The sequence below is a fragment of the Paralichthys olivaceus genome, chromosome 1 (assembly GCF_024713975.1).
Source record: "Paralichthys olivaceus isolate ysfri-2021 chromosome 1, ASM2471397v2, whole genome shotgun sequence".
NCBI lineage: Eukaryota > Metazoa > Chordata > Actinopteri > Pleuronectiformes > Paralichthyidae > Paralichthys > Paralichthys olivaceus.
In genome coordinates, this window is record NC_091093.1 from 10,869,963 (window position 1) to 10,897,759 (window position 27,797).

The 27,797-nt window shown below is 41.4% G+C and overlaps 3 protein-coding genes across 7 annotated transcripts in view; 2 read left to right on the forward strand and 1 right to left on the reverse strand.

Moving 5' to 3' along the window:
• Positions 1 to 9,824, forward strand: part of LOC109625136 (SH2 domain-containing adapter protein F) — a 98,192-nt gene extending 88,368 nt beyond the window's left edge. For all 4 annotated transcript variants that reach the window (XM_020080242.2, XM_020080241.2, XM_069518984.1 and 1 more), the window contains 2 exons: positions 88 to 207; positions 6,342 to 9,824. In XM_020080242.2, coding sequence (XP_019935801.1) covers positions 88 to 207; positions 6,342 to 6,528 — 307 coding nt within the window. In that variant the 3' untranslated portion in view covers positions 6,529 to 9,824. The remainder of the gene's footprint in view (positions 1 to 87; positions 208 to 6,341) is intronic.
• A 4,535-nt stretch (positions 9,825 to 14,359) lies between these two features.
• On the reverse strand, positions 14,360 to 19,049 carry ubl7b (ubiquitin-like 7b (bone marrow stromal cell-derived)). Of its 2 annotated transcripts, none has more exons than XM_020079787.2 (11): positions 18,909 to 19,049; positions 18,396 to 18,576; positions 18,196 to 18,315; positions 17,974 to 18,059; positions 16,368 to 16,452; positions 16,233 to 16,290; positions 16,008 to 16,141; positions 15,709 to 15,758; positions 15,429 to 15,605; positions 14,834 to 14,947; positions 14,360 to 14,671 (listed from the first exon to the last, which is right to left on the reverse strand). In XM_020079787.2, exons 2-11 carry the CDS (start codon positions 18,568 to 18,570, stop codon positions 14,531 to 14,533), a joined length of 1,140 nt encoding a protein of 379 aa, XP_019935346.1. In that variant the 5' UTR covers positions 18,571 to 18,576; positions 18,909 to 19,049; the 3' UTR covers positions 14,360 to 14,530. The 2 variants fall into 2 exon arrangements, with proteins under 2 accessions (XP_019935346.1, XP_019935347.1); XM_020079788.2 differs by having other exon boundaries at positions 18,396 to 18,572; positions 18,909 to 19,031.
• A 775-nt stretch (positions 19,050 to 19,824) lies between these two features.
• Positions 19,825 to 27,797, forward strand: part of cd276 (CD276 molecule) — a 70,817-nt gene continuing 62,844 nt past the window's right edge. The window contains exons 1-2 of the mRNA XM_020080288.2: positions 19,825 to 20,225; positions 27,525 to 27,619. Of these exons, the coding sequence (XP_019935847.1) occupies positions 27,574 to 27,619 (46 nt within the window). The 5' untranslated portion in view covers positions 19,825 to 20,225; positions 27,525 to 27,573. The remainder of the gene's footprint in view (positions 20,226 to 27,524; positions 27,620 to 27,797) is intronic.

Consider the following 27,797-nt stretch of genomic DNA (forward strand, 5'->3'; position numbering starts at 1 on the left):
CTTGTTTGTTTTCATTGGTTCTATTTTCAGCTTATTCTCACCATTACTTTATTTCCTCCTCTCTCTGTTTCCCATCGCTCACTGTAGCTGGTACCATGGAGCGATCAGCCGGACAGATGCAGAGTCTCTGCTCAGGTTGTGTAAGGAGGCCAGCTATCTGGTGAGAAACAGCGAGACCAGCAAGAACGACTACTCCCTCTCCCTTAAGTAAGGACAGCAATTACTAATGAGCCACGAACTGTACAGTATGATAACATACACAAGTGCACATGATAGCTGGGTGAAAAAAGGTAAAAGCACAGGCTCCATACAATCTACTGTGATAAAGTCTTAGAGGGTAAATAAAATTCCACGTGTCTCGTGTCTCAGCAGCTACACACAGTTCTAGGTGGGTTATCATATTTTCTGCTTGTAGAGGTCCTTGTGCCCCAATAATCTGCTGACTCTGCCTTTTAAGTACAGTAAACATTTTCACCTTTCAGACTTACATCTTGCCCGTCTCTGGCCGTCCACCTCCCCCTGGTAACCCCTCCGACATTGTCGACTCCTCCATTTTTTTGACGTGCCCACATCCCCGTTAATCTTCAACGACTCCTGATCTCTACAACACAATACAGAGAGTTCAAAGAAGCCCATGAGACTGGCTTAGTCTTGTCTGACATTCGGTAGAGGTTATGTTAGCTTGAAGAGCAAAAGAGGGGTCACATCCTGTTATTTTTGACAGCAAAAAGAAAACAGCTTTGGTTTTGGTTTGATGGTTGATAAATGTGTCTGAAAAGTTGCCGAAATCATGATGAAATTTAAATTTCTCTTTTATGTTATGTTAGTATTTGTTTTGGCAAATGCTCTTTTCGCATTTCCTGGCTATAAAGTCCATTTTGCAGTAAGAGACTCAACCATGCAACACTGGGAAAGTGTTGAAACAATTGCAGCTGAAATGTTTGATACAGATTCAATTAAACCAGGCAAAAAATCTGAGCATGATTAATTGTGTTTAAAACTGTTCAAACATTCTGCCTGATAACGTTCTTACTAACATTCATGTATTTACACTAACTCACATCCCACAGCCACCCAGCTGACCCTTAGTAATGAACTGCATGACTGATGCAGATAGTAGGGGAGTCTAGTGGTTTACTTACAGGAAGCTCAGTTCATTTTAGCTTTACAATTTTCTTGCCAGTCACCCGCCTCTCTGACCTGAGGGCTACAGTTTAGAGAAACTAAAAGCAAGTTGTGAAATGACTTCTGTGACACACAGAATAGCTGTTTGTCACACTGAAGAAGTAGAAGAAGATTAAAAAAAGAAAAAGCCACGCTGAGGAGACAGTGTTAGTTTTTGGTGCAGCAGAAGTGTTTAATCTCTGTGACTCAGTGGGAAGTGTAGCAAAGGATGTCCTGGACTTTGTAACCAGCTGAGGTGCTTTTAACCTGCCTGCCAGAGAGATGACTCCAGGGCTATAGCCTAAAGGCTTGCGGAGCCTAAAGTAGTATGTGGGATTAAGCAGGCTATGATCGCAAAGTAGTTGACAAAGCTGTAAAGAAATAAGCTTCTAATGAGTAATAATTAAATCTTGGCATTGACTTCATTACTACACACCAAGTTAAGTTGTGTGTTTTTGTTCCTTTGTAACAACACTGCAAACGGCTCACTATTTTGTGCCTTAACAAACAAAAAATGGCATAAAAATGTTTTCTGGAGGTGTCTGCTCCTCTTTTTCTTTGTGTGTGCATGAATGTAGACACTGATGTGTGTATACTCAGATCTCTAGAAACAAGAAGCCTAGAAAACAATCAGTGGGCTGGTTCGTGGGAATGAAAGGTGCCACCACACTGCAGGCGGAGGTGATCCTGAGTTCAGCCTCCTCGCACGCCTCCCCTGCTGCCACACTGAAAATGAGCGGGGACCCGAGGTGAAGATCCTCCATGTCTGAGGTTGCTGAAAAATGTATAAGGCCATGAGGTGGCACATACGTGTATTGCATTATTGATAAAGACAGACGTCGCTGAGACCCCCAGCCTCAAGAGCATTCTGGCACTAACAGAAAGCGTTTTCTGTCTACTGTGCCCTCCTAACCCCCTTTTTTGTTTTTTTCACTTCCCCTCACCGCCCTACCTTCCCATCCTTCCTCTATTTCATCTCTCTGTAGAGAGAAATCTTTTAGTTTGTTTGAAACCTATTAAACCCCTCACAAGTCTCTCAGAGCACCGTGTCATCCTGTATCTCACATCACGAGAGAGCCCTGCACAGCATGTTTCCGCTTGCTGAGCAGAGAAACTGTTAGTGAAAGAAGAACGTCTTTCCAACAGAAGCTGTTTGATGCCAGAGCAGAGTAAGAGACAGTTATATAGTCAGTTAAAAGAGCATACAAAGAATATCTGCATCTGCAATTGCACTCGTCTTCTTTACTTGTGCTTTTGTAGTGATTTGGTTAATAGTTTAGATGGATCCATATAGAGAAAAGATCGGATTTCCTGTATGTGACCCAGGTGAGATGAATGACTACACCAGGAAACACAAACACATACACCAAAGCACATTTACTTCTGCAAAGGAGGTTGTGTTTTCACCCCTTTTTGTCGGGTGAGTGGATGTTTGGTTTGATAGTAAGATGGTTGGTTGGGTGGATGGGTGGTTTGATTGTCATCAGGATGAGGTCAAAACTATTCCATCGATTTACAAGAAACTTGGTGATGATCATGATTGGACACGTTCCAAGAAAGAACCCATTAGATTTTGAGCTGGATCTGGACAGAGGGGCAGGAATTAAAATCTATGATTGTGTGCAATTTGGGACAGATCCAAATGAAAATCTGGATTTAGCTAAGGTAAATGTTGTTTCATAGAGGTTAAAAGTTTTTTTCAGCCATTGTACAGCAACACATAGCACCAGAAACGTTATACTACCAGCAATTGTAGCTGGGATAATGTGGCTTCATTAGGGAATGAACAGTTTATATGCATCTTCTATGTATGTGCTCTACTTAATTCCATTCCAGTGTTGCATTGTTCTTGCTTCGTCCATCAAACATATTAAACTTATGTAAATGACTGATTTTGTCTCTTAAACTGCTAAGCCTGCCTTACACCTCTAACTATATCCGTTTTTCATCAGTTGTGTAGAGATCATCCTGTGTAGACTTATTCAATTTGTGTTCATATGAAATAATGGGCACACGGGATATCTGATGCCCAGTAATGCTTCAGCCAAGCATCATTATCTTTTGGCAGACGACTTTGCTGTTTTTTTTTTTTCTGGTGCCATGGATTCATAACACAGAGAGCATCATTCATGCAGCAATTCAATATGTAGAAGGTGGAGATAAGTGGTGATTGCTGTCAGGCTCTTCCTGCTCTGAGGTCGACAGAGCTCAAATCAAAGTCATAAACCTCAATAAACCGGACAGCAGACCTCCCCCAGAGAGATTCATTCTGATTAGACAATAGAAGGCCACAAGCACCGAGATATAACACCACAAAAGGCTTGTCCTTCGTAAAATAGTAATTTTATCAGCAACCTTGTTGTATTGCTCCGTTGTCCTGATTTCTGTCTCTGCAGGACCGTAACATGATAAGCTGCCCTGAACGGTGTCTCGGAGCCAGCTGGGAATCTAAAAATGATGCTATTGATGTGTTTGCCATTTTAAGTGTGGCTCTGTGTAACCTGACGCCGTGCCTCCCGGTGCTCAGCATGAAGAATCATCAAAGGCACTTAGCAGGGAGGATTATTTTCTCTTTTTAAATGAGTGTTCCTGGGACCATTCGCAGGACGGTAGAACCGTGTGGCGAAAGAAATTTGTCCTGCTCTCCTGAAATCATGATGAACTTATTATTGACATGCTTCAGCCTGCTTGCTCAGAAATATCTCAGAAATAGTTATATGAAATATTTTCTTCATCGGCCATTTGCAGTTCATAGGATTCCACATTCACTTTTGCTGTAGTAATAATGATGATCACAATAATCTCGTCTACTTAGAATCTCACATCGAGATATATTATTAGTTTGAATTTGTCCCTAAATTGAACCCTGTACGTGCTTTGCTTCTTTCCCCACTTCAGTGTTATCTCTGTGCTGGTTTCACTCTGTGCATCAGGGAGCAAACACATCCGCAGGCTTTACACATGCAATTATGAGATAAGTGAATTGACATGCCTCGTGTTTAAGGTGCCAAGAGCCCAGTTCTCTCCCCTGTTTATCACAGATAATTGGCACATGCACAAATACATACATGTGTTTACAGTGGGAATATATTCAATGACCTCAAAAACAGTGATTACTCTGCTTGTCTGCTCGACTATTTGTGAACACATGAATGCCATGTGAAGGTTGTAAAACCTCACGGACACTCTCAACCACCCGATCTTATCCAAACCAGAATCTGCTTTTATGTGTATCGCAGCCAGAATAATAATCCCAAATCCTCGGCTTGTTGAATTAATAATCTGTCTGTCTGTCCCATTCTCGTGACCAAGATATCTTAAGAGCACCTTGAGGGAATCTCTCCAAATTTGGATTAAACGTTCAGTGTGACTCGAGAATTAATTGATGGGGGAATTTGGTGGTCAAAGGTCAATTTCACTGTGCTTTACAGACGTGTTTTTGGTCTTTTGAACGCTACATTTCAGGAACACCTTGAGGGAACGTCTCCAAAATTTGGTACAAAAATTCACTTGGAATCAAAGATGAAGTAATTAGAATTTGGTGGATATGAAGGTCAAGGTGAATGTAATATATCAGGAGGACCCACAGCGAACTTCATACATATGGCCCAGTCACTTGAAGCTTGACCTGATTTTGGAGGTCAAAGGTCACTGTGACACCTTGGTGCAATTTCTTCACATTTGTCACAAATGTTCACATAGAATCACAGATTAACCAGTTAACTTTGGGTGATCAAGGGTCACAGTGGCCTCACAAAACGTGTTTCTGGCCTCTGAACATATATATATGTATCTTACATCTGTCTTTAGGGGATATCTTCAAATTTTGACCAGATGTCACGGACTTAAAGATGAACTGATCTGATTTCAGTTGTCAAAGGTGACCTCAGTGCAGTATGTTTAGTTTTTTTGTCATTGCAGTAGCAGGAATTGTATTTCAAATTAAAAAACATATGATATAAAGTAAAATAGGTTGGAGTTTAGTGAGTGGATTGTGCACATTTTGTTGTTGTTTGCTCTTGATACCCACCCAGCAAGTGAGCCAACAGTAGTCCTCACTTGCTGCTGATTGAAAAAGCAATGATGCTAATTTATCTTGCATTTTCATTATATTGAGCTATTATGCGAATGACAAATGAAAGAAAAAACAGAATGTTTTCAGCAGGATATAAGGACCATTAGTTTCAGTCCCTCAGTAAAGCTTACTGTTCCATCACTTAATAACGACAAATAAGTGATTTTCTATTCTTAGGCGTAAGATTACTGGCAAGATGGAAAATGTATTGATCACAGGCTTCTAGATACACAGGCAGCTTTTAATTTGCCATGCATTTATTTCTGTAGCTTAAGTGATTTATCCTGGGGGTTCATTAGCAATGCCCTGGTGCTCTGGATGTGAAACCCACAGCCTCGAGCAGCCGGCTTTTAGTCCGCTCTCCAGGCAGCTCCAAAGTTATCAGAGGTAATCCAGCTTTCAGAACATTGTCACGTACTGTTGGGAGCAACGTCGGTGAGAGTAAATGAGAAAGGGGCTGTCGAGGAGAGCTGATCTGTTCTCTATCCAATATATTCAGTATTTTCTGTCTTTCTGTCGATCGATCCTGCAACTTTGTTCCAGACTGAAAACTACTGGATGGATTGCTTTGAAATTCCATACACATAAACATGCCTTTGTCGATCCTGTTATGTTTCATCAGCAGATCAAAGTTTTCACTTACCCAGTGAAATATCTCAACATCTGCACATCCTTGCAGAGACACTCACAGTTTCACTCTTCCCACAGTCCTGAGACATGCCCACGAGGCCCCGATTGAGCAATGGATATTGTTATGACATCATGCACTAAAAGTCGCTCTTCTGGAGTCTGGGAAAATGTTTACAAATATAAAACCTTGGTGGTTTAACATTGATTGTGTTACATATATATATTTTTGGGGGAATAATTATTTTTTTTAAATTACCATTCAAGGTGCCCTGTGACAGATATTTATGATTAACATACATCCATTATTCTGATTCTGTGTCTGATTCCGTGGCTTGGATTTTTTTGTTGTCTCACGTTTTACACAAGTTACACTCTCTTTTCATGCAGTTGAAGATTTTGATCTCTTGACCTTGTTTTTGTCCAACTAACACCACGTTTTCCGTCTCTGTCTTTTGTCTCCCCGTGTCTCCAGGAGCAGCCAGGGCTTCATGCACATGAAGTTGTCGCGGACAAAGGAGAACAAGTACATCCTGGGCCAGAACAGCTGCCCGTTTGACAGCGTGCCTGAGATCATCCATTTCTACTCCAGCCGCAAGCTGCCTATCAAGGGTGCCGAACACATGTCCCTGCTCTACCCTGTAGCCATTAGGACACTATAGTGCCATGGGTCACCTGCAGGCGTCGGCCCCCTGCAGCACTCACTGGACCACCCTCAGTGGCTCCACTCTTCCTGTCCCTGTGGACGGAGCCCCAAGGGCTCATGGGAAGACGAACAGTGGCATCCTAAACTGCTGATCCTAACTCACCTCACCGGCCGACAGTCCAAACCTGTTTTGAAGGCCTACTTCATACTATCTCATACTTACAGACTCAATGATTGCAAAAAGTCTTTATTATTTGATGTTATTATATTTTATTTTATTTTTTTATTTATGACAGTCACCCAATTCACTACATCACAGACTGAGGAACATCATTTCATTTATTCTTGAGCTGACCCCACTTGGCACTAAACACTCAAAGAAAAATAAAGGTACAACATCAGACGTAACTTCCATCCTAACATGTTGTACCTTTTTCCTCAGAGTGCACGTCATGACAGTTGTGTGTCTGATTTTCTCCATTGGTTGAGCTCTGCTGTTAATGTAATTGTTTGTAAGGGGACTTGAAGATTGTAAGCGCTGTGTAAGGAAAGCGACTTTTATGGGGCATGTTAAGGGATATTGTCCACATGGGCACCGTACAGTGTCCAGGATATTGAATAAATTGGTCGTGTATGAATGGTATTTCCCCAGCTGCACCGAGACAACAGGCCTGCGAGCTGTGCAGATTGATCTCTCTATCTTGTCATAGTGCATGCTGTCTGCTATCCATCACCACGTGGGTGCATCACATCAATGACAGTGTAAGTACCATAGTGGTGAGACAGGCAGGGGAGCGTGATGGATGGGTCGTCCCATCCAACACAGTACAATTGGCCGAGGCAAGAGACCAGAGCCTGTCCGAATAGACCAAATTACCCCTGCTGCCCCTGCTTAGTGTGGCTTTGCATCGGGAGAATGAAATATGCCTGCATTGTCTACCTCAGAAAATCAATTTCATTCGCCCATCTGCAGATCAATAGGTACAATGGGATTGCAGACATCGATCTTCCCTCCGTTCGACATTCCAATTCCCTTCAAATCACATCATTGCTTTTAGGAATATGTTTTTTAATCCAGTTAATCCAAGATTTTTTTTTATGAAAACATTTTCATAAAAAGAAGAAAAAACATTTTTTTCCCAGATCCGCAATTGTATGTATAGTCACTAATATGATACTATGTGATGTCAGTAACAAATGTTTGGTTAATGCCTTATAATGCATGGGTCAAATCAGTCCGCGAGATCAGCTGATTTCTAATTCTGCTTTTATCGATTGTTCTGTGACTGTAATTAATTCTGGGGTAATTGTTACTGATGTGTTACTTCTTTGTGACGCCCCCACCGGCCCCTCGCCCTCATCGTCCTGTGCCGATGTGATCATGTTATTTGGGAACTACTCCAGCCTCTTCTAACTGTGGTGCTTTGCATTTTTGTCGCTTGAAGTTCTGCTCAATGCACGTTTGCCTCAGCGGCCACAACTCGAGTCACGCCGTCTCCTGACCAAGGGGATCGTCGGCGCCTCAAGCAAGAGACGATGGCCTATTCTCCTCGGACCAATCACAACGCAGCCTGTTTGAACCGGATTAAGACCTACCTTTGACCTGTCATGCTCTCTGTCATCGACCCTTTACTACCAGATGTGCATACGTGTGTGAATGTGAGTGAGGATGCAGGTGTGGAAATGTGCACAGACTGTGAGTTCCAGTGTTTTTAACCCCGCTGGTACAAACTGGTGAGAGTTATTGAACAAATCTCTGTGGTTGTCTGTGTTTTTTTTGTTTTTTTTTTCTTGAACCTTTCTTGAACTTGAATTGAGCAATTATGAGTCACACAATTTATTTTTGTGTTTGCTCATTGACCACATTTAATTTTAGCAACTCACAATAATGACCTGTGTGCGTTGTGGCCTGCTCCCTGTGGTTTACTGAAAGAATATTCCAGCCCACAGCATATTATACTGCTGAGAAGTCACAGCAAGAACACCATGTACAGTCAAACAGTCATCATGAGTTGCAAAATTAAATCGTTGTTTGGTTTAATGAACAAATCCTAATCAAATTTTAAAATGTTTTGCCTCTTCGTCCGAGCTTTAAATGGCCGACACCAGGAACCAGAAGCTGACTTGAAGCGAGCGTGACCTCTGAATACAAATTTTGGCTTCGACTATATCCACACTGCGCTATGCAACTCTATAAACTGCAGTCATTGAAGGGAAAAATGATTGTGTGAGTGTGTGCCTCCACCAAAAACGTTGACATGTGATGGTACAAAAATGTCCACAGGGAAGAAATGTAATCAGCAGAATGACCTGAATAGATAGAAGGCATTTGCAGAAAGTGGGATGTGCGTGTTGTCACGGCAGCGCGCGAGCAGACGGACGCTGCTGTCGTTACATGATTGCAGTACGTTATATGAGGGTGTCTGTTCATGTGAGGAGGAAGCCGCCACAGCTTTAGTAGGGATTAGAATGTTGTTGCAGTGGACCTATGTATTTCCTTGAAAGAAGATATTGCAGATTTAAAATAAACTGTGTTATAGATGTGTATCCTGTATGTTTTAAATGTTCCCTGTTGAAGAGATCAGACAGTAGAGGCTCTTTATTTAGTTACTGCTGCTCATGAGTATTTCTCTACTATAAGGATGAGCCTGTGTGTGATGGCCACACTGCTTAGAGAGAGGCCTTAGCTTTGACAGAGGAAAAAGGAAAAATGGTGGGAGGGGGAGAATGAGGGGGAGGCAGAGTGGAAGGTGTTAGGACACGAGGAGGGAGTCTCTGCAATCAGCAGACGCATTCTTCACATTCGTATGTTTCTTATATTAGAACCTGAAAGAGCTCTTCCCCTCCCTCAGAAGTGTCTTAAAGTGCGTGTGTGTGTATGTACGCACGATCGTGCATGCATGAAGCTGTCTCTGTGTGTGTGTGTGTGTGTGTGTGTGTGTGTGTGTGTGTGTGTGTGTGTGTGTGTGTGTGTGTGTGTGTGTGTGTGTGTGTGTGTGTGTGTGTGTGTGTGTGTGTGTGTGTGTGTGTGAGAGAGAGAGAGAGAGAGAGAGAGTGTGTGAGAGAGAGTGTGCACTGGTGTAAGCAGCCATCTGCCATTGACTTGCCCTGTGTGTATCTAGTGTATCACTTTACTGTGGTAAAGTGGCATGTGTGCGTTTCCTTTGTGTACATTTTCGTGCCACGTTATGTATGCACTACTATAACATATCTGTACAGTCCCTCATGGCCAAATGTATATACTGAATGTATTGTATGGGGACGTAGAGGCATCGAGGTTCAAAATAAATAAAATTGGGTTTATGAGTTAAACGTGCAAGCTGATATATTTGGTTTAACTTGTAACACACATTTAACACAGACACAATCAAGCAAACATTATTATTTATTAATCAATATTAATTTATGATAGATGGTGAAGAGCCACCACTGATTGAGTCAAGGACAAAACGCTGGAGCTGTTATCAAGCCAGTACTCCAGCTGTTGTTCTCTATTGATCCACTTTCCAGCACAGTGGTATAACATTTATTTGGACTCCGGTCCATATTTCCTGAAGTTTTTCCTGTACTCGCAGCCTGCAGTTCCCTTTAATAACAAAGTCATTCACTGCAGCATTTTATGCATGTGAGCTGTGACTTCAATGAGGTGCAAATCTCATGTGCCTCAAGACATCTGAAGAAAGTATTTACCTCAAGAGAACAACTCAGGACATCTCTCAGCAAACAGAGGGTCATACAATAAGTTTGCTAAAAGAACTCTACTCTGGCACTAATATTTATAACAGAGTCAATGGTCAGTATTTATATTGCACTTTTTTACTGCTTTACAGTACAGTTCTGCAATTACACACACATTCATAAAGTGCTTCTGAACGTGCTGTATCTATGTGACATAGATGCACAGTTTGCATTTCTCCATCATAAGTCAATGGCACACTGTCGGCACAGCCTTCAGGGGCAATCAGGTGTTCTGTGTCTTGCCCAGGGGCCCTTTGGCCCGCAGAATGCTGGAGAATGGAATCAAACTAACACCAATATTCAATATTCATGTATTACTAAAAACATTTGTTTAAAGACTGAATTAATGGACTGCAAGTGTGCAACTGAACACAGTCTGTTTTTCCCATAATTAGTTCTACATTCGCTCTGTAGGCTAAGACAAACACACCCAAGTTTAATGCTTTGCAACAACAAAAGCTAAAAAAAGATGTATTATTAATTTTATGCTTTAAACCATATGCAACCACAGTTTAAATGCATATTGCTGCTATTTTCCTGCATTCTCCACCTTGATTACTTTTCAGACAGACAGCTATCGCACACTCTGGGGTGCTGCATGTAAATGAAACTGCAGACTCCAGTGTTCAGTGCTGTTGAAGGTAATGTTTGATAGGGAGATCGCTGATACCTTCACACTAAAAATCCCTTTCTGAGCTGTTGCATTTTTCATGGAGGAGGTTTTGGCCACCAAACAACTGGCAGGACTTCAGGAGAGGGCACAGGTAGGGATGTGATGAAAGGAAGCATTGAACGCTGCACAGCCTCTCGAGCTGGCAGAACCTGTAACACACACTCACTCGCCTCAAGCTCGGAGCCAGACAGTGAAGAAACTTTGTCTTTAGTGCATCTGACAAGGAGATTTTTGGCAGCAACACGCTCAAAACTGCTCTAATACTGTGTGCGTGTGTTTGTGTGTGTGTGTGCTCCATTTTGTTTGAGAGTTTTTGAGGATTTTCTTCAAAATGGCTTCACAAAGTTTGAACCTAAAAAGTCAGAAATCTTAAATTAGAATCAATTCAACATTGTTCAAATGGCTCCACATGTCATTTCAGACTGAGTCGTTGATTTTCTCTTATCTAGTCTGACTCTTATCAAATCCACGACTTCAAACAAGCAGTGAAATTGTTATTTTAAGTTTCCTCTCTAACTCCTCACAGTGTTTCCCGGCCTGATCTTTGCTTCCCCCTCCGCTGCAGCTATGTTCTCCTCCAGAGAAGCTCCATCAAGAGTTAAAGCACCTGGGATGAAATGCATCAAAGAGGCTTTTGTGGGCAGGAAAAAAAAAGAATGCTGGGGGAAAAAAAGATGGGGAAGAATAGAAGCGCAGCTTGAAAGCAATGAATGGGCCACAGAGGGATAAAATGGCCTCGTGTCTGTCAGAAGCTGATTTCATATTCCGCTCAGTCACACCGGGCACAAAACAATCTCAGGTAACAGAGTGTATGTTAATAACCCGTGAAGTGCCCTCTTTTCAGAAAGACAAAGGCAGATGGAGCACATCATATCAACCTTGTCTGCTCCTCTGGCACGACGGAGGATTTCACCCTGAGAGAAAAGCATCGCTATTGTTCTGGTTTGATCAGACGAGCTTTTACACCGTCTCTAAAGACCTGGCATTGATTGTTTCTATTGGCTTATCACGTTGGCCTGTGAGGACGCGGGGATTCTCGCTCATTATCTGAATCCCAGGTCAGTGCAGGAGAAATTGGACAGATGTGGACCAACTTCAACGCTGCAGGCTGGGCGTCATAAGGAAGCAACATTTTTCAAAATGGTTTAGGCCTCTTCCTGCTCAGTGAATGAGTTTTAAAAAGATATGCATCAGCCACTGGGGTATTTTAACAAAAAATTTAATGAATATACAGAGAAAGCTTATATGTGAGATGTAGCGTCATGTGATGCCAGTGATGAAGCCCAGTAAAGAGGGACCCTAGTGATCACAAAGATAAGGTCAAACAGTTGATAGGAAACATTGGTTGAATGGTTGAATGGTTGAATGACTCCCTGTAGTGTGCATCAAGTGCACTGCAGCCCAGCAGCCCCCTTATGAAACCACGTTTCACTCAATCCAGATTTTTTCGGGGATGTGCACCAAATTACACACACTCATGTCTGATTTATCTTTTCTATCAACATCAGTGATTTATTCTCTAAAAAAACAGTTCCTGGATCTGCACTAAAATGTAATCTGTGGTTTTTGTATAAGTACGCTACAAACAAACCAAGATAACCTGTAATATTCATCAATCTCTGTCATCTGTTGGGTTTTCTAAGTTTTTTGTTTTTTTTACACCAGTTTGAACCTTTTTATTCCTTTAGTTTTAAAGAGACAAATATACAATCACCAGGTATTAAACATTTTATTTAAGTGTCGACTGTGAATCGTGTTTATCTGTTCGCACATTGTCAGTCCAGGTCCTGAGAGGTTACACACTGTCAACACTACTTTTGAAGTGGCTCACAGCTGACAACAAGAAGGGGCCAATGTGATGTGCAATAACATCTCCTCTATACCCTGTGTGACGCAGTTTCATACACCATCACCATGACAACTTCCCATGGTGATTCTCCACAGCGAACTGTTTAGAGTATCCTGAAAGCTGCCGTTAAGAAGGTTACTCTTAACGGGTATTTCGAAAGCTGCCGTTAAGAAGGTTGAGGTACCCGTGTTCGCACTAAAAACATGAAATAGACATGAAATACTGCAACATGTGATTTCAATGGGGAAAAAACAATCCCCCCTCTTTGGTTTTAAAATTCAGCTACTTTTTGAGAACAGTCTCCTTTTCATCAGACATGCCAGAGAGACAATGAGGCCTTTCACTCACCTTGGCTTTTGTTGCAGCTATGAAGCAGATATATCAGCACGGTGCAAATCCTTTATTTGGTAAAAACACCCTTGGAGGCAGATGGGAGGTGGAAACAGTCTGCAGGTGTGTGTGCATATAAAACAGTGATGAGGACAGACGGACACAAAGTGCTGTGCTCGTGAAAGAGCCAATCCTCTGATTGAGCTGTCACAGTCACAGATGCAGCAATAAAACTAAGCAGGGCAATTACTGTAGATGGAGAAGGGAAGCAGAGGGGGGGGGGGGGGGGGCAATGTGTCCTTCCACCCTCCTAAAAAACACACAGTGAGGGGAGACAATGAGACAAAGCGAATGTTTCCTGTAATAAGGCAGAGGGGAAATAAAGGGGCGGAGGGGGGCTCAGCTAATGGTACCAATGTTCTGACAAGACCATCAACGTCTCCGAGGATGTTTCTGAAGCCATCACCTTATCTGTGCAACCTTCATCTGTATGTCCCAGGCTGTCTGAGCTCACTGTCCTGTTTGAAATATGAAATCACACAGCTACGCATAGAGGAGCCATTTAAAAAAGCTGATCCACACAGAACAGATCGACTGCGTTCATTTAAATTTAGGGGAAAAAAGCAGCGAGGTGGTGAGGGTGTGAGCTGGGATGACCGGTGACACAAACAAACTACTGCATTGCCATCTAGTGTATAAAGGGGGGTACTGCATCAGCTGCAGGAAGATGACGTAGCTGCAGTGGATGATTCAAAAGAGGGTTCTCAACACGGGGTCCGGGAACCCCTAATGGCCCACTGTGGGCGGACAGAGTGTTCACTACAATTTTATACATAAGTAACATACTGAAATAAAGTGTCACTAATTTGCTCCTGAATTTCATTATTCATTTTCCAATTGATGTTGAAATAGTTCCTCAGTTTATAAGGCGCTGCATGAACTTCCACCTGAGTGCTTCCACCCGTACAGCAGCCTCCAGAGGATGTGAGAGAGGAATGAAGTGTTGATATTTTCAAAAATTAAATACTCACCTATTTATTCTGGTTTAAATCAGAAATCAATGGTTTCTGCATTTTTATTTTCTATATTTATCTCACTGAATATTGTTTTACTAATAGTATTTTTGGTTATGTATATTATATTATCTTAACTTTCTTTTCATGCTGGATCGCTCTGATATGTGTTGCATTCTTAATTACATTCAGTTTGATTGATCTGTGTAATATATTTAGAAACAATAACAGAAAGACTTGTTGATGAGTTGTTGAGGTAAACATGTCTCATTTTATTACAAGTCAAATCAATACAAACAAAGAGCTCAGTTGAAATGGTTCATGTGGGTTTATTAAAAAGTGTATGTCTCTTTTTTTTGTTGTCATTTCTGAGCAGCAGCATTACAAGCTCCCTCTGTCCATGGTGTGTGTGACCTCAGAGTCCTGGGCCTCCAGCAAATATGAGCTCGAGGGCGGCCTGGATGTCACCATCTGTGGCCTGCAGCGCCCTCAGCATCAGCTCTTCGTCCTGAATCCCCATGTCCCTGAGCTGCTGCATCTGGGACTGCCAGCGTCCCTGGTCAAACCAAAACACGTTTTAAGAATAATTTTGAGTCTAAAGATCATCCTCCCACTGATACCACTAAAATACTAATCATTAATATGTTACAAAATCTACTAAGCACATTTCCCTCCATGAATTGAATATGGGGATGAGCCGGCCAGTTCACAGTCTCACCTGCAGAGCAGACATGTTGGTGGCTTGCAGAGCTTGTTGTAGGGCCTGGCTGAACAGATCGTTACTGACTGGGGTCCCTGCTGGCATCGGGGCTACGCCACTGGAGGGGTCCGCCTGAATTGAATACAGAAATACAGTTTAGGAAAAAAAATCAAAGATAAAAGTATTATCTGCAGGAGTGCAGCCATGTTTTGTGGAAGAGATCGTATTTTTGAAACATACATTTCTCGTAAGTTATCATAAGGAACATGCGATGAAATGAAATGAAAGATGAATTGTCCTACTGCTGAGCACAGATGGTATAAAACTAGATTTTATCAGAAATAGTTTTAATTTATCATATCTCAGTTCAGACCCTGAGGCGATTTAATTTGTCCAACCTGATAAATTCTAACTCAAACCACTCGAGGGCTTTTTAGCACCATTGATACTAACCCTGTTACTGACAGTACCTCTGTGTGTGGAGTGTGAATCCTTGCTGCACAGTTTTAGCCTGATGAAAATTTAAATGCTCTGGAAAATGGTGATTTTTGTCAGCTGATGTTCTTCAGTTCAGTGGTTTGTTATATATTGTTGAAATGTAAATAAACCTCACCTGGCTTGCTGTGGTGGGAGTGACTGCGCTGCTGTCAGGCGTGCTGGCGAGGGCCAAAGCGGTCGCCAGCTCACTCTGCGTTATTGGTCGAGGGCCTGCGGCTCCGCTGTGGCTCAGAGACATCGGTCGAATTCCGGCTGAGGCCCCTGCTCTGCTGGAGGGTCCGGCTGGGCTTCCCTGTTACATACATTTAGAAACACAGGTAAACCCTGATGACCTCAGGATCATCACTTCTCCTGAACACGATGTCTGCTGACGAGCATGAACCGCAGTGACTCACCGACTGGAAATCTTCCTCGTCGTCAGACATGCCCTCAAACATGAAGCCTCCTGGGGAATACAAATAAAGAGCCATACATTTTAGTGGCAAAAACGAAAACTGATTCACAAAAACAACTATTTATGTTTTCAAGCTCAAAGATGTGTGATCTATTTTAAAAGACCAGACACTATACTGCTATCAAAAAGATTTAACTATTGTCTGTGTGAATTCAGTAGTTTTCAATATTTGGAGGTTTTCAACAGCAAACTAATAATTATTAGTATTACTATTATTAGTTTTACTCCTGGTTAACTGACCAGGCATGTCACTGTAGGAGCTGGCAGAGACGTTGCGAGACGAGCTGGCGCTGGATTGCGTGGGCATGCTGCCCGCCACAGAGTGCAGGACCAAGATGATGGCGTTGACAAGCGCTGGGTGGGAACTGATTAATCTATTGACAGATGAAGTAGAGATGTGAAATGAAATAAGCTTACAGCTGTGTATCTGTGTAAGAGCCAAAAACAAAGACAAGCAACACTCACAGATCCAACATGCTTGGGTCTGTGAACTGCACGAAGAGGTCTTTGTCTTGGAGAACACCTGAACAGATCCACAGGGGAAATGTTACTATTTACACATTTACATGGTATCATCAAATAAAACGGAGCAGGTCTTACCTAAAGCGATTGGGTCTGATCTAAGTCCTGGAGTGGCCACGATGATCTGATCCAACGACTCTTTATTCGTTAGCATTTTATAAACCTTTGTTTGGGAGACAGAGAGAAAGTAATATTATCTACACACGTAATGTAAATGATTTATTTCAGAATTAAATGTAGTTTGAACTGTGGAGAATACAGTTTTTTAAAGTGAAGTAGAATTAGTTCCCCACTACTGACGCTGATGTTTTATGTGCGGCTGTTGATCTTGTGGATGGAGATAAACCGGCGAGCCGACAGCTTGTCAGACAGAAATGAGCAGCAACAAATGGAACCACTTCACTGCCCAAAAAAACATTTTAAATCATAATACAGCGCTCAATATTTTAAGCCTCAACAACACAGTAAATCTCTGGTGCACTCCCACGATTGGTTCTGCTGTCAGAGTTTAGTAATATTGCTCGATTTTTCACGAAATAAAACTGTGCCGTGAGAGGGATCCTCTACAGATGCTGTGGTCTGTCGTTGGTTCAAACATTTCTTCAGTGCTCTGTTGTGATCTCCATGGTGTGTGAGATGAACCCATCTGCTGCTGACAAGAATCTCTATCAACAAGTTATCTGTGCCAACATCTGTGAAGCTGTATCAATGAGCTGCCAAAACCAGTTTGTGGAAGAATTATACGCCCTTTCCTATCTGACATATCTCTATTTCACTCGTGTCAACATGCTGGCACTCGAAATCTACTTGTGTCTGGAAGGTTTACAGTGTGTCAGGAAACGTTGCCAGACTTCAACAGCTAAACTTATGAACTAGATAATCTTTGACCAGCTCTGAGATGCCCGGGGTTCTGTTCATTTTCTCAAGTCAAATATTTCAGGTCAAAGACCAAAAGCTAAGTCAACAAAAACACCCATGCATTCCTGCATTCTACAGTGAAGGACGACAAAATTAATGTTTGACTGTGTGAGAAAGTTCCCAAACTCTGCTGGATGCAGTTTATTGCCGGTGTAGAATCCCACAGACAAGGTTTGGATTGACGAGAGGATGAACTCTATATCTCCACCAAACCTCGTCTAGTTTCATGATAAATGTGCAAAGTTTTCAAAAAGATCAGAAATGTAAAATATGATCGTTAGAATTTCATCAGGTCTGTTTGGTTTGTCTCTGGTTCTCCTCCCACAGTCCAAAGACAAGCAGCTTACTTTAATTGGAGACTCTAAATTGTCCATAGGTTTGAATGTGCGTCTGATTGGTTTTATGTTTTTTTTTGTCTCTACATGCCAAGCCTGCGATACACTGGTGACATGTCCAGGGTGGAACCTGCCTTTTGCCCAATATCAGCTGGGATTGGCTCCAGCCAGAGTACATTACCAGGCCAGTACATCAAAACAAGATCTAAACCAAATGCTGAGATTTGATCCTAAAGAATGAGCGCATATTTTGGGATAGAGAGAAATCATGTGAATACTGTGTTTCTAAACATTGACTTAAATGAACTTGCAAAAGTTTCAACAGATACTTTAGAACATGATTTACACTCTCCGGAGGTTTGTATGGAGAATATCTCACAGGGCAGGTCACTGTTGGCTCTTATTTGCTGGACGCAGTGTTTTCTACTCACTGAGTCTCTGTAGGAAGAGTTGAGAGAGTGAAGAGCAGCATGAAACACCCTGAACTCTCTGGCTGCAGTCGCTCTGTTTACAGGCTCTGGAGAAGAAACACACATACACACACAATTAGATTCAGATATTCAGTTTCACGAACTTACACACAAATCACACACAGACAGACACACACACACACAGACAGACACACACACACACAGACACACACACACGCAGACCTGGATTGTTCTCTGGCTCCGGCCAAGTCTTTTTGAGGATGTGCAAGGTGGATCCTGGTTGAATCCCACAGGCGTCCAGCGTGAGATCATCTTTAAGTTTCCGCCCACAGTGGACCAACTCTGATCGGCAACATGAACACACAATGAGAAGATCACATCACACAGACACAAGACACATGTCACCCACAGCTGTGACAGACCTATGAGCTCAGGGTCCGTGATGGAGTCTGAGAGCTGAGCCGCCACGAGCTGTTTCAAGGTGGCGACTCTGTACCCTCCGGGGGGGACATCTCCCGGCATCATCTCTGGGAAGTGGAAGGTGGATTTGGGCCGATCCAGCAGCTTCAGCGATAAGTGCCAGTCTGCAGACGCCATATCTGTCTGATCACACAGACACAAGAAACAGTGTTTAATAAGCTCGGTGCAGAAATGACTGTGATGACATGAACTGTGGTCGCTAAAAGTCAAACATGGTTATTCATATTTAAAGTGGGAACTAGGATCAAACATATCATTAGCTTAACGTTTCTTCATGGGGAGGAAAAGCTGTGTTAGCAACGACGGTTAGCTACTTAGCTTCAGCTACATAACTGCTTCTGTTTGCTGGATTAAACTTGAGCTGCTAGTATAGTATCGTTAGTTTAAACTCTGTGTTGATAACATTGAAATAAATGTCGAACAGAAACACATTTTTAAATTAACTGCACACTCACCCTTTTATTGTTGACACTCGATTCACTTCCTGGTATTAGTCACGTGGTCCATGGAACGTTCACTACCTCTGTGCACAGTGGGGATATTTTTGTTCTCTATGTTCCTCAAATTATCGATGTCCATTAACAACTGGAAAACTGTACTACACACACACCCACACACACATCACACACACACACACGCTCACGCACCACACACACACGCACACGGCACACCCTGTGCAGACTCTTCTTCTTGCTTCCTTTCTCCTCCTTGTGTCCTTTTCTCCTCCACCATGATCCAAATTGATTTTCCTGCTGCATATTCAGGATTTTCCAAAGCTGTGTAATGTTTTGTGCAAATGTGATTCCAGACAGCAGCTGTACTGTCTGTATTCAAACGATCACCAGTCTGACTTGAAGTGTTTTTATCAGAGGTGCCTCTGCTTACAAAGCCTAAAGCTTTATATCCACAAATCCATGTTATTATAATGAAAACACAAAGTGGAAAGTGATCATTTAATGACATAGAGACTGATAGGAATGGTTTATTTGGATGTTCTCCGTATTATTATTACTATTAGTAATACTTAATAACAATACATTTATTTCTGCAGCACCTTTCAAACAGCCATTACATAGTCTTTCACAACGAGGACACATACATATAAGGATACAACAATCTAAAATCAGAGACAGCAGATAAAATCAAACATCATTTAAAAGTCACCGACAATGCCAAAGCAAAACAAAGTGATGTCGCCATAATATCAAACATATCCGCTGTTCATCGACGAGACATGTATGAGGATTTTTATCTTGATCACATGAAATAATTATAAACTTTATACAGCACTTTTCAAACACGTGTTCACAAAATGCTCAACAGACATAAAACAGAAAATAAAACATCACACACACACACACACACACACACACACACACACACACACACACACACACACACACACACACACACACAATACAAAACAGTGCTGCAGAGACGTGGTGCGTTCATTGCCGGTGTGTTTAAACAGTTAACTCCGGGGGTCTGCACTGAGCAGCCTGGTTCCCCCCGGTATGACGTCACTGCTGGACAAAGCAGCAAGGAGTGGTTTGAGTGAAGAGAAGCGTCTCAGATCAATGGAGCAAACCCAGCGAGCGTGAAGATCCAAACTACATCCTGTACTTTATCCAGCGTCACACACCCCGAGAGGAGCAGGACTGCTGTGGTTTCCCCCGCAGAGGAATGAACCACTGAGGAAACACGTCGACCGGAGAAGAGTCACCGCCGCCGGACTGTTGGAGCTGTTTCTAAGTTTGGTTTCCACTAACATGGTAAGACTGCAGAGCTCCAGCAGCTTTTTCTACGGAGATCGAGTCAAAGTACAACAGTAAAGTTCAGCTATGTGTGAAGACGAGCAACAGCTGGACAGCACAGAGCTCATGAGGTCAGAGCAGCTGGCTGCTCAGCTCTGTTCTCTGCCCCATCCTCTGGCTGCTCTGCTGGGTGTATATATATAGATATATAAATATATCTACTATAAATACTCCCTGTAGAGACGTGCTAAGCTGTGTTATATTGTTCCCCAGATGCTGCAAGCAACAGTCATGAATGAGAAGTACTGCGCCTCCTCTCGACAAGAGGGGAACACTGCATCAGTGCATTTAATCAGTGCAACTGTCATCATTCAAAATGGGGCCACGGAGGAGTTTTTACATTTACTGGCTCAAGACGTGGCAAAGTGGCCGAAAATAAACTCCTTAAGTATGACTTATGTACAGGGCCAATTTATATTTGTATGTTCTGCTAATGTATATAGAATATTCTATTATTCTATCATTTCTATTATTGTCATTGCACAGAGAACAAAAACAAAATCACATCAGACAAGACACCAGACAACAGTAAAAAACACAGTAAGCTATCAAATGATATAAACAAATAGAGCTTGGTGATTAAAAAGAGATTACAATAAATATCCCAGGATAATTTTCATCACTATATTGTAGCTCAGATCTGTTAATAGTTTTGCTCTTTATTACGATGTGCCGATAAGAGTTTAACCTTGACTCAGGAGCAAAAATCAGTCTTCAAACTTGAAAGAAATAAAATCCTGATAATTATCTATATCAACTGAATAAAGATAACATTTTGCTTTTGGCCGTATTTCCCTGTAAACAAAGATAAATAAAATATATTAAAATAGTTTGTAAAAGTATGTACAGGTGTAACATAAAAACAGTGAGAACGCTTACTGTAAAAGATCCCTTATCTGGTTTAAGACTACAATAGAAACATGTTAGGTACTGTTGGATGCCCGCATGGAGATTCATATATATCTGCCTTCTTACAGCGTGTAGTTGGATGACAACCTGTGCAGGTTTGATAAGTATAAATATACAATTGATTATAGATCTATATATGGTACAGCATGTATTTTTTTATCTGCTTCTGTAGTGCTGCACTTAGGCTTATTTTTCAGACTTTAATCTTATCTTTGCTGTTTTTACTACCAAAGAAAGGTTGTGGAACCACTGGGACAGAGATGCTTCAGGCTGCAGTGAGGATGTCGCCTGTCCTCGTGCTGCTCTTATCACATGATAGTGCAGCTGTGCTCTGCTGGCAGGTACAGCTTCCCATGGGATGTAAGAGGATGTAGTATTTACCACTCTGACAACTTGTATGGGAAACGATCGCTGATACAGCGGAGAGATAATATTATCTGACATTGTACAGGACGCTCCGCTGCAAGTTTTGCCAGAGATGTGATTGCTGCTTCATACCCTTATTTCTTAGGGTTATTATTTCACAGATAGTGCAGGTACAGATTGTCAAGCTGTCATAATATAAAAGTTACACTAAAGTGGCTGCTGGTGCTTCACATGAGCAGGATGTTGGAGAATATGTCACATTAGATACTGATCCTATACATTTTGCTGTTCTTGAGAAGATGCAGTTGCTTTACAGTTGTCGGCGCCTCACCTAATTATCTGTCAGATAAAACTGTACAGGCTGGTGCTGCCTTCTCGTACTGTATTTTGGATCGCTGTGTGAGGCTGATGCACGGCCTTGTTTGAACCATAAATTAGAGTTTTCATAGTTTGAATGGAAGTTGGCAAGAAAAACCTTCATAAAACTTCTTGGCCATAAAGCTTTATTGAAGTTTATGGAGCTCTTTTCCTCTCAGTTTGTCAAACTAATGTACTGGTTGACTTAGTAATATACTAATTGATATGCAGGTACATTTTCCCCACATGAATAAGGGCTTGGTAAATTTGAACCACTTCTGCCATATGGATTTAGAAGGTTCACTTTCACCCTGTGACGCAGTTTCCCCCTCGATGGGGCTGGTGCCACACAGGTTGGAAATGTGCCCATCATCAAGGGCTGAATGGTTCCCAATGGTTCGAGAAGGTTGGCAACGATGGCGGCCATATGCCAATAAGACATCTGAGCCCAGGAGGTTAGTCAGATCCATTACATTAATAGTGTTTAAGAATGGCCTTGTCGTCCAGGAGAGGAGACGAGTCGAGCAGTAGTGTAAGTAAAAAAACAAACTGTTTGAGAACCACTGTCAAAGATTTCTCAAAGAAAAAAATGGTGCAGTGGCCACAGCAAAGTCAGTGTTAATTAATGTTCTGCGATATTTGAAGAATCATTTGACCTCAATTAAAAGCTTAATAACCCTTAGCGCCGCGCCAAAATGAAATACACAAGTTATTATGGCTCGAAAGCAGATGAACAGTCACCGACCATTGACCAGACACTGCTGCGGCAGTGGTGGATCTAGGATTTAGCCAAATCAGGGCCATTAAGGGGCCTTAATTTACACAGAGGGGCCAATTATATGTCCAACAGCATGTACAATTCCTGATTCAGTGAGGTGCACCGTCATTCCTTGTTTACTGTGAGCTCTTTAGCTTTGAGCAAAGCCGTCATTGAATATATTTAGAAGATTGTTCGGCACATTGTGTAATTCAAAAGAGATTAGATCAATCGTCATGTATTTATTTTCTTAATTGTCTGTTAGTGACTAGTTTTTTTAAAGACTACTGACAGGACAGGGGACAGCGACACTTCAGTAGACAATCAGATTTCGGAGCCAGTGCCCTCTGGCCCCACCCTTGGATCCACCCCTGGGCCAGGGTCCTTTAGTATAGTCTAGTCTTAAAATGCCTTAAATTAAATTTTACAAATAAAAGTAAATAAGATTGTCTTAACTTCAGATCACACCAAAATCCACAGCAAAAAGTTCACTCCTAGTTCTGCTATGTTCTGCATGTTCATCTCTCTAGTCTGCGTCCTAGTTTGTGAACATGGCAAAATGTAAGTTCAGCAGCAAGTGGCTTGGTTGTTAAAACCAAAACCTGGAAGTGCTTATGTGCTGCGTCAAAGTCTCTTAAAACTTGGGTCAATGGATATAAAGCTGGTGGAGTCTAATGGACATAAAGTTGTTTACTTTGAAGATCTATATTTTCAATTTTGGGTGTGTTTCCATTTCGAGTTTGATCTTAAAATTAATTCAAGTTGTATTAAAAAGGTGTTAAATTTGACTTTATATCTGTAGACACCCTACAAGACATTCAGCTAAAGCCCATCATCAAATATTTGAATTAAAAGCAGCATTCAAACTAAAACAATGAGCTGCACATACTTGATGTAACATAGTGATGGATATCTCTACTTTTTAAGACAATACAATCTTCCCCAGTGACTGTTTACTGTATCATTATATGAATATAAGCTTGGTTTGATCTCTGCCACTGAAGTGAACTGTTGAAGCTGAATCGTTAAGTGAACGGAAGAACAGAAGCGTGTTCATGCTGGCATGGAGGGGGGGTTGGTAAAGTACTTGAGTCATTCAGTAAAAAAGCCTTTGATGGCTTCTTGGTGTCTGGACAACACAGACAGAGTCAGACTGTGGTTTGGTGTGTTGGCATACTGCAGTGAATGCTTTACTTAAGTGCATTTGGAGATTTATTTAAAGATGTGAATATTTGAATAACTGTGTAAATTCTCTGAGGGTAAATATCCAGGAGGATTCAGATGTTTCCACCATTGTTAGCTGAGCTGGTCTCTCACAGGCCTCATGTCTCCTCCTGAAAGTCCAGAGATCAACTGGTGCTGCTGTTGTGGAAATTTTGTGATGAAGCTGCACTCCTGCCCACATCCCCTCTGCTGAAGCCATAAATGGAGCCTCATGGAAAAAGTTCTGGTTGAGTCATGAGGTGGAGCTACACAGCTTACAGCAATATCAAAATGATTCAGTCATCCACCAAAACACCCCAGCTGATGTGCTTCCTCTGCATTTCTTTGAAACTTACTGCATAAAAATGCTGAACTTGCAGTTGTGGATTAGTACAGACATCATCTGTGTAGAACCAGTGTTCAAAGCTGCGAAACATCACAAACAGTCTAAACAGTGTGCAAAACCTAAAGTACATTTGTCTATAAATTGAAAATAGCTTAAGTAATGAATGAAAAGAAAGGTTGTTTATTACAGTGCTTGTAGATTAAGCAGACACACCGTCACAGTCTGACCTTTCAGCTGCACTCCGTAAATATTGGGGGCAATAATTCTGCATTTTGTCTGTTAATGGCGATGATATGGAAAAGTATAAGGCTCAGGAATTAGTAAAAATGTGTGAGGAGGAAGATTTTTTTAATAGTGTGCACTTTATTCGACAGTCACATGGAGGATCTCTGTGCAGCCACTGTGGGGTTTATACATAAACAACAGAATGAGTCTGTTTACAGTCTGTTTCCTTCACTTGGTAATTGTCCTTTTCCTTTATTGTGACTCTACTTGTTAGCTCCTGTCTACATGATTTAAAATTGTCTATCTTTGGTGACTCCCAGTGCTATAACACCCACACACACACACAGACACTCACACACACGCATGCACAGACCCAATCAGACCTATCAACAGCTTGTATAGGATAATCAACAACAAATATGCATATAGTCGTGCACACAGCTATAACTAGCTATACAATGATAAAATGTTGTGCTATATTTACTTAATATATACAGTATATCCTACATAATTACACAATTGAGTCAAGAATATAAAACATAGTAAGTAGGACATACAAAAGAAATATTGCACATTGTAAGCATGACTGCAGATTGTAGAACAACAGGTTTTAAAAACATAACTCATAGAAATAATAAAGCAGAGGGAAGACATAAAACCACAAGGAATCATTAAACCATAAAACCACAAGACAATAAGAAATCATAAAACTGTAAGAAGTCGAACCTGAGAAATCACACACCCGTAAGATTATACTGGGATGTAGTCAAGGATTAGCGGGTTGTTTCGTTTTTAATGGATGTTGGGAGAAAGCTGAAAGGGTTTCTTTTACACTAAAAATGGAAAAAAAATTCAGAAAATAAAACATGTACGTGACCCATCAGGTTTATGTCTGCATATCATACGACAATTCTATCCTTGGTATGAAGGGATGCACCTTCTTTATTTTCTATTTATGTCATTGCCACTTTCACTATGCTATCCATTCTCACATCAACATGGACAGAAAATGTGTTATCAGTTTTATCGCGGTATTGTGAAATTGTGCTGAAAATGCAGCTATGACACACACACTCAAAGTTTATATTTACTATCAATAAAAATGATGATAATATTTCAAATATCCCCAAATACGGAGGAGAGAAGGTTAACAACTTATGTTAAAAGCAGATATTGTCCCCAACAGTTGATGCAAGCATTTTCTAACTTTGGCCAGAGCACTAGCAGCTCTCTGGTGTTACAGCCATTGTCTGTCCGCAGCTCCTACCTACTTTATATTTACATCTGGAAGCAGAGGCTGCCCTTTTTTACAGTAGCCCAGACTGGGCAAACTAAACACATTTGGAGATTTTTGGAGAACTGAAGACTACCACAGATTCTCTGTTTGGAAGGGGGAGGGGGAGTTGAGGGGTATTCAGCTGCAACATGCAACTTCACCACTAGATGTCACAAAATTCCACACAATTAACCTTTAAACGCTGCAACATTCGATAATTTTACCATTGTATGCAGTGAAACCAGTTACAGTTTCATCCCTATGTCCTGGTTCAGCATTTTAAATGTTAATAAGAACTCAGTACTGACACCAAACTGTCATCATATATTCCTAAGTACTTATGCTAATTTCCTTTTTCAATTGCATCATCACTGGTTATAATAGATTCAATATTTCTCACCTCTCTGTGGCCAAATATGATTTCCTTTGTTTTATTAACATGAACAAATGAGGTATAGCTGCTCTTAAAGGTGGCACTCAGTATACCTGTGGTACATAAACCAGACCTTACAGGAAAAGAGGCACAGAGAGTACACAGGCGGACAAGAGGACATTGTCATTGCCATCAGGAAATGATTCATGTCATGTTAGATCAGTTACTGATGTCTAACAAAGGCTAGATTGTTGCTCACATCCTTTTCTTCTAAAGCCATATCTGGCAGAAATATTCACTGACTTCAATGACTGTAGAAATGTTCTAAATACATGTACATACATTGGGTTTATTTATTCAGTGATAAGAAATACCTCATTTGTTTAGAATTCATAATATTAAGTGTGTATGTTTTATAATAAGAAACTGCTTCCTTCTTGCTTCCTTTCTTTATTTCTATAAACAAGGAAATCAACCATATCTTGCTTTATTTCATTAATCAGTGTGGTACTACAGTTGAATTTACAGAGTACTTTGTTGTGGTGTAGAGAAAGCTTTGTCATCATAGTACATTTTAGAACATCTTATATAAAAAGTGATGCTATTGGTTCTTATGTTGTTAATATGATCAATTATTCATAATCAGTAGTTGTAGAACAATTGCTTCATATTATTGGAACTAAGCCTTAAGTATTATCCACAATACACATTTTAGTTTTTGTCTCAGCAAATACAGATACAAATAGTGACCTCCACCAATCTCTGTGAGATAAACATCTCATAAATATTTCATGCACGGTGGTGGAGTGGAAGTAGACGAGGAGAGGATAGTTTTGTCTGTCTCATACTCGCTGTTAAAGTGGTGTTTTCCCCTCTGGAAAGCAGATTGAAGGATTTGGCTCTTTCCTCTTAACTGTGGAAGTCCCCATTTGTCATCATGGGTCCAGTCTCTCTGAAAGAGAAAAGCCTTAAGCAGCGCAGAGAAAAGACTGAAAGTGGCTTTCAGACTTTTCCTTAGAAATAACTGTAGAATTTTAAAGAGCCTTTGGTTACCTTCACAAAGGAGGTTATGTTTTTTTCTGCATTTGTGTGTTAGTTAGCAGGATTATGCAAAAACCACTGCACCAATTTCCATGAAATTCTATGAAGGGGTGGGGTATCCCAAAAGGAAAAACCCATTAAATTGAGTTGCAGATCTGGTCAGGGGGCGGATCCAGCTGTGGGTTCTACTGAGTGCCATTCTAGGTCATTATATATGTCGGAGAGCTACACCCACCGAAGATACCAACCAAAATAAAACAAAGATATACAACATGCCCCCGGCTGTTACTGTCACATTCTAATCACCCTTCTATCCACACATCTTTTTTTTTGCTGCACTGTCTCCCTTTGTTTTGTTACAATCCTCATTCTTGAACATCTGTGTGTGTTTCCCCCCCTTGCAGCACTGTGTCTGAAGAAGTGACCTGCGCTTTGAATCCACCCTCGGATACCATGCTGCCCCTCCTGCTGCCTGTAATGCTAGCCGTCCAAGCTACGGGTGAGTGTTGCAGCTGCTGACCAAGCCCCACCATTAGATCCAAGCCACCACAGTGGGAGGTGCCACTGCCTTTTAAACAATACACCCTGCAGGGCCTATTAGTCATCAACTTTCAAAGGCTTCTCTGTGCAAAACAGACGTTCAAATGAGGCTGGCCGATAAATGATGTGCCAGTCGT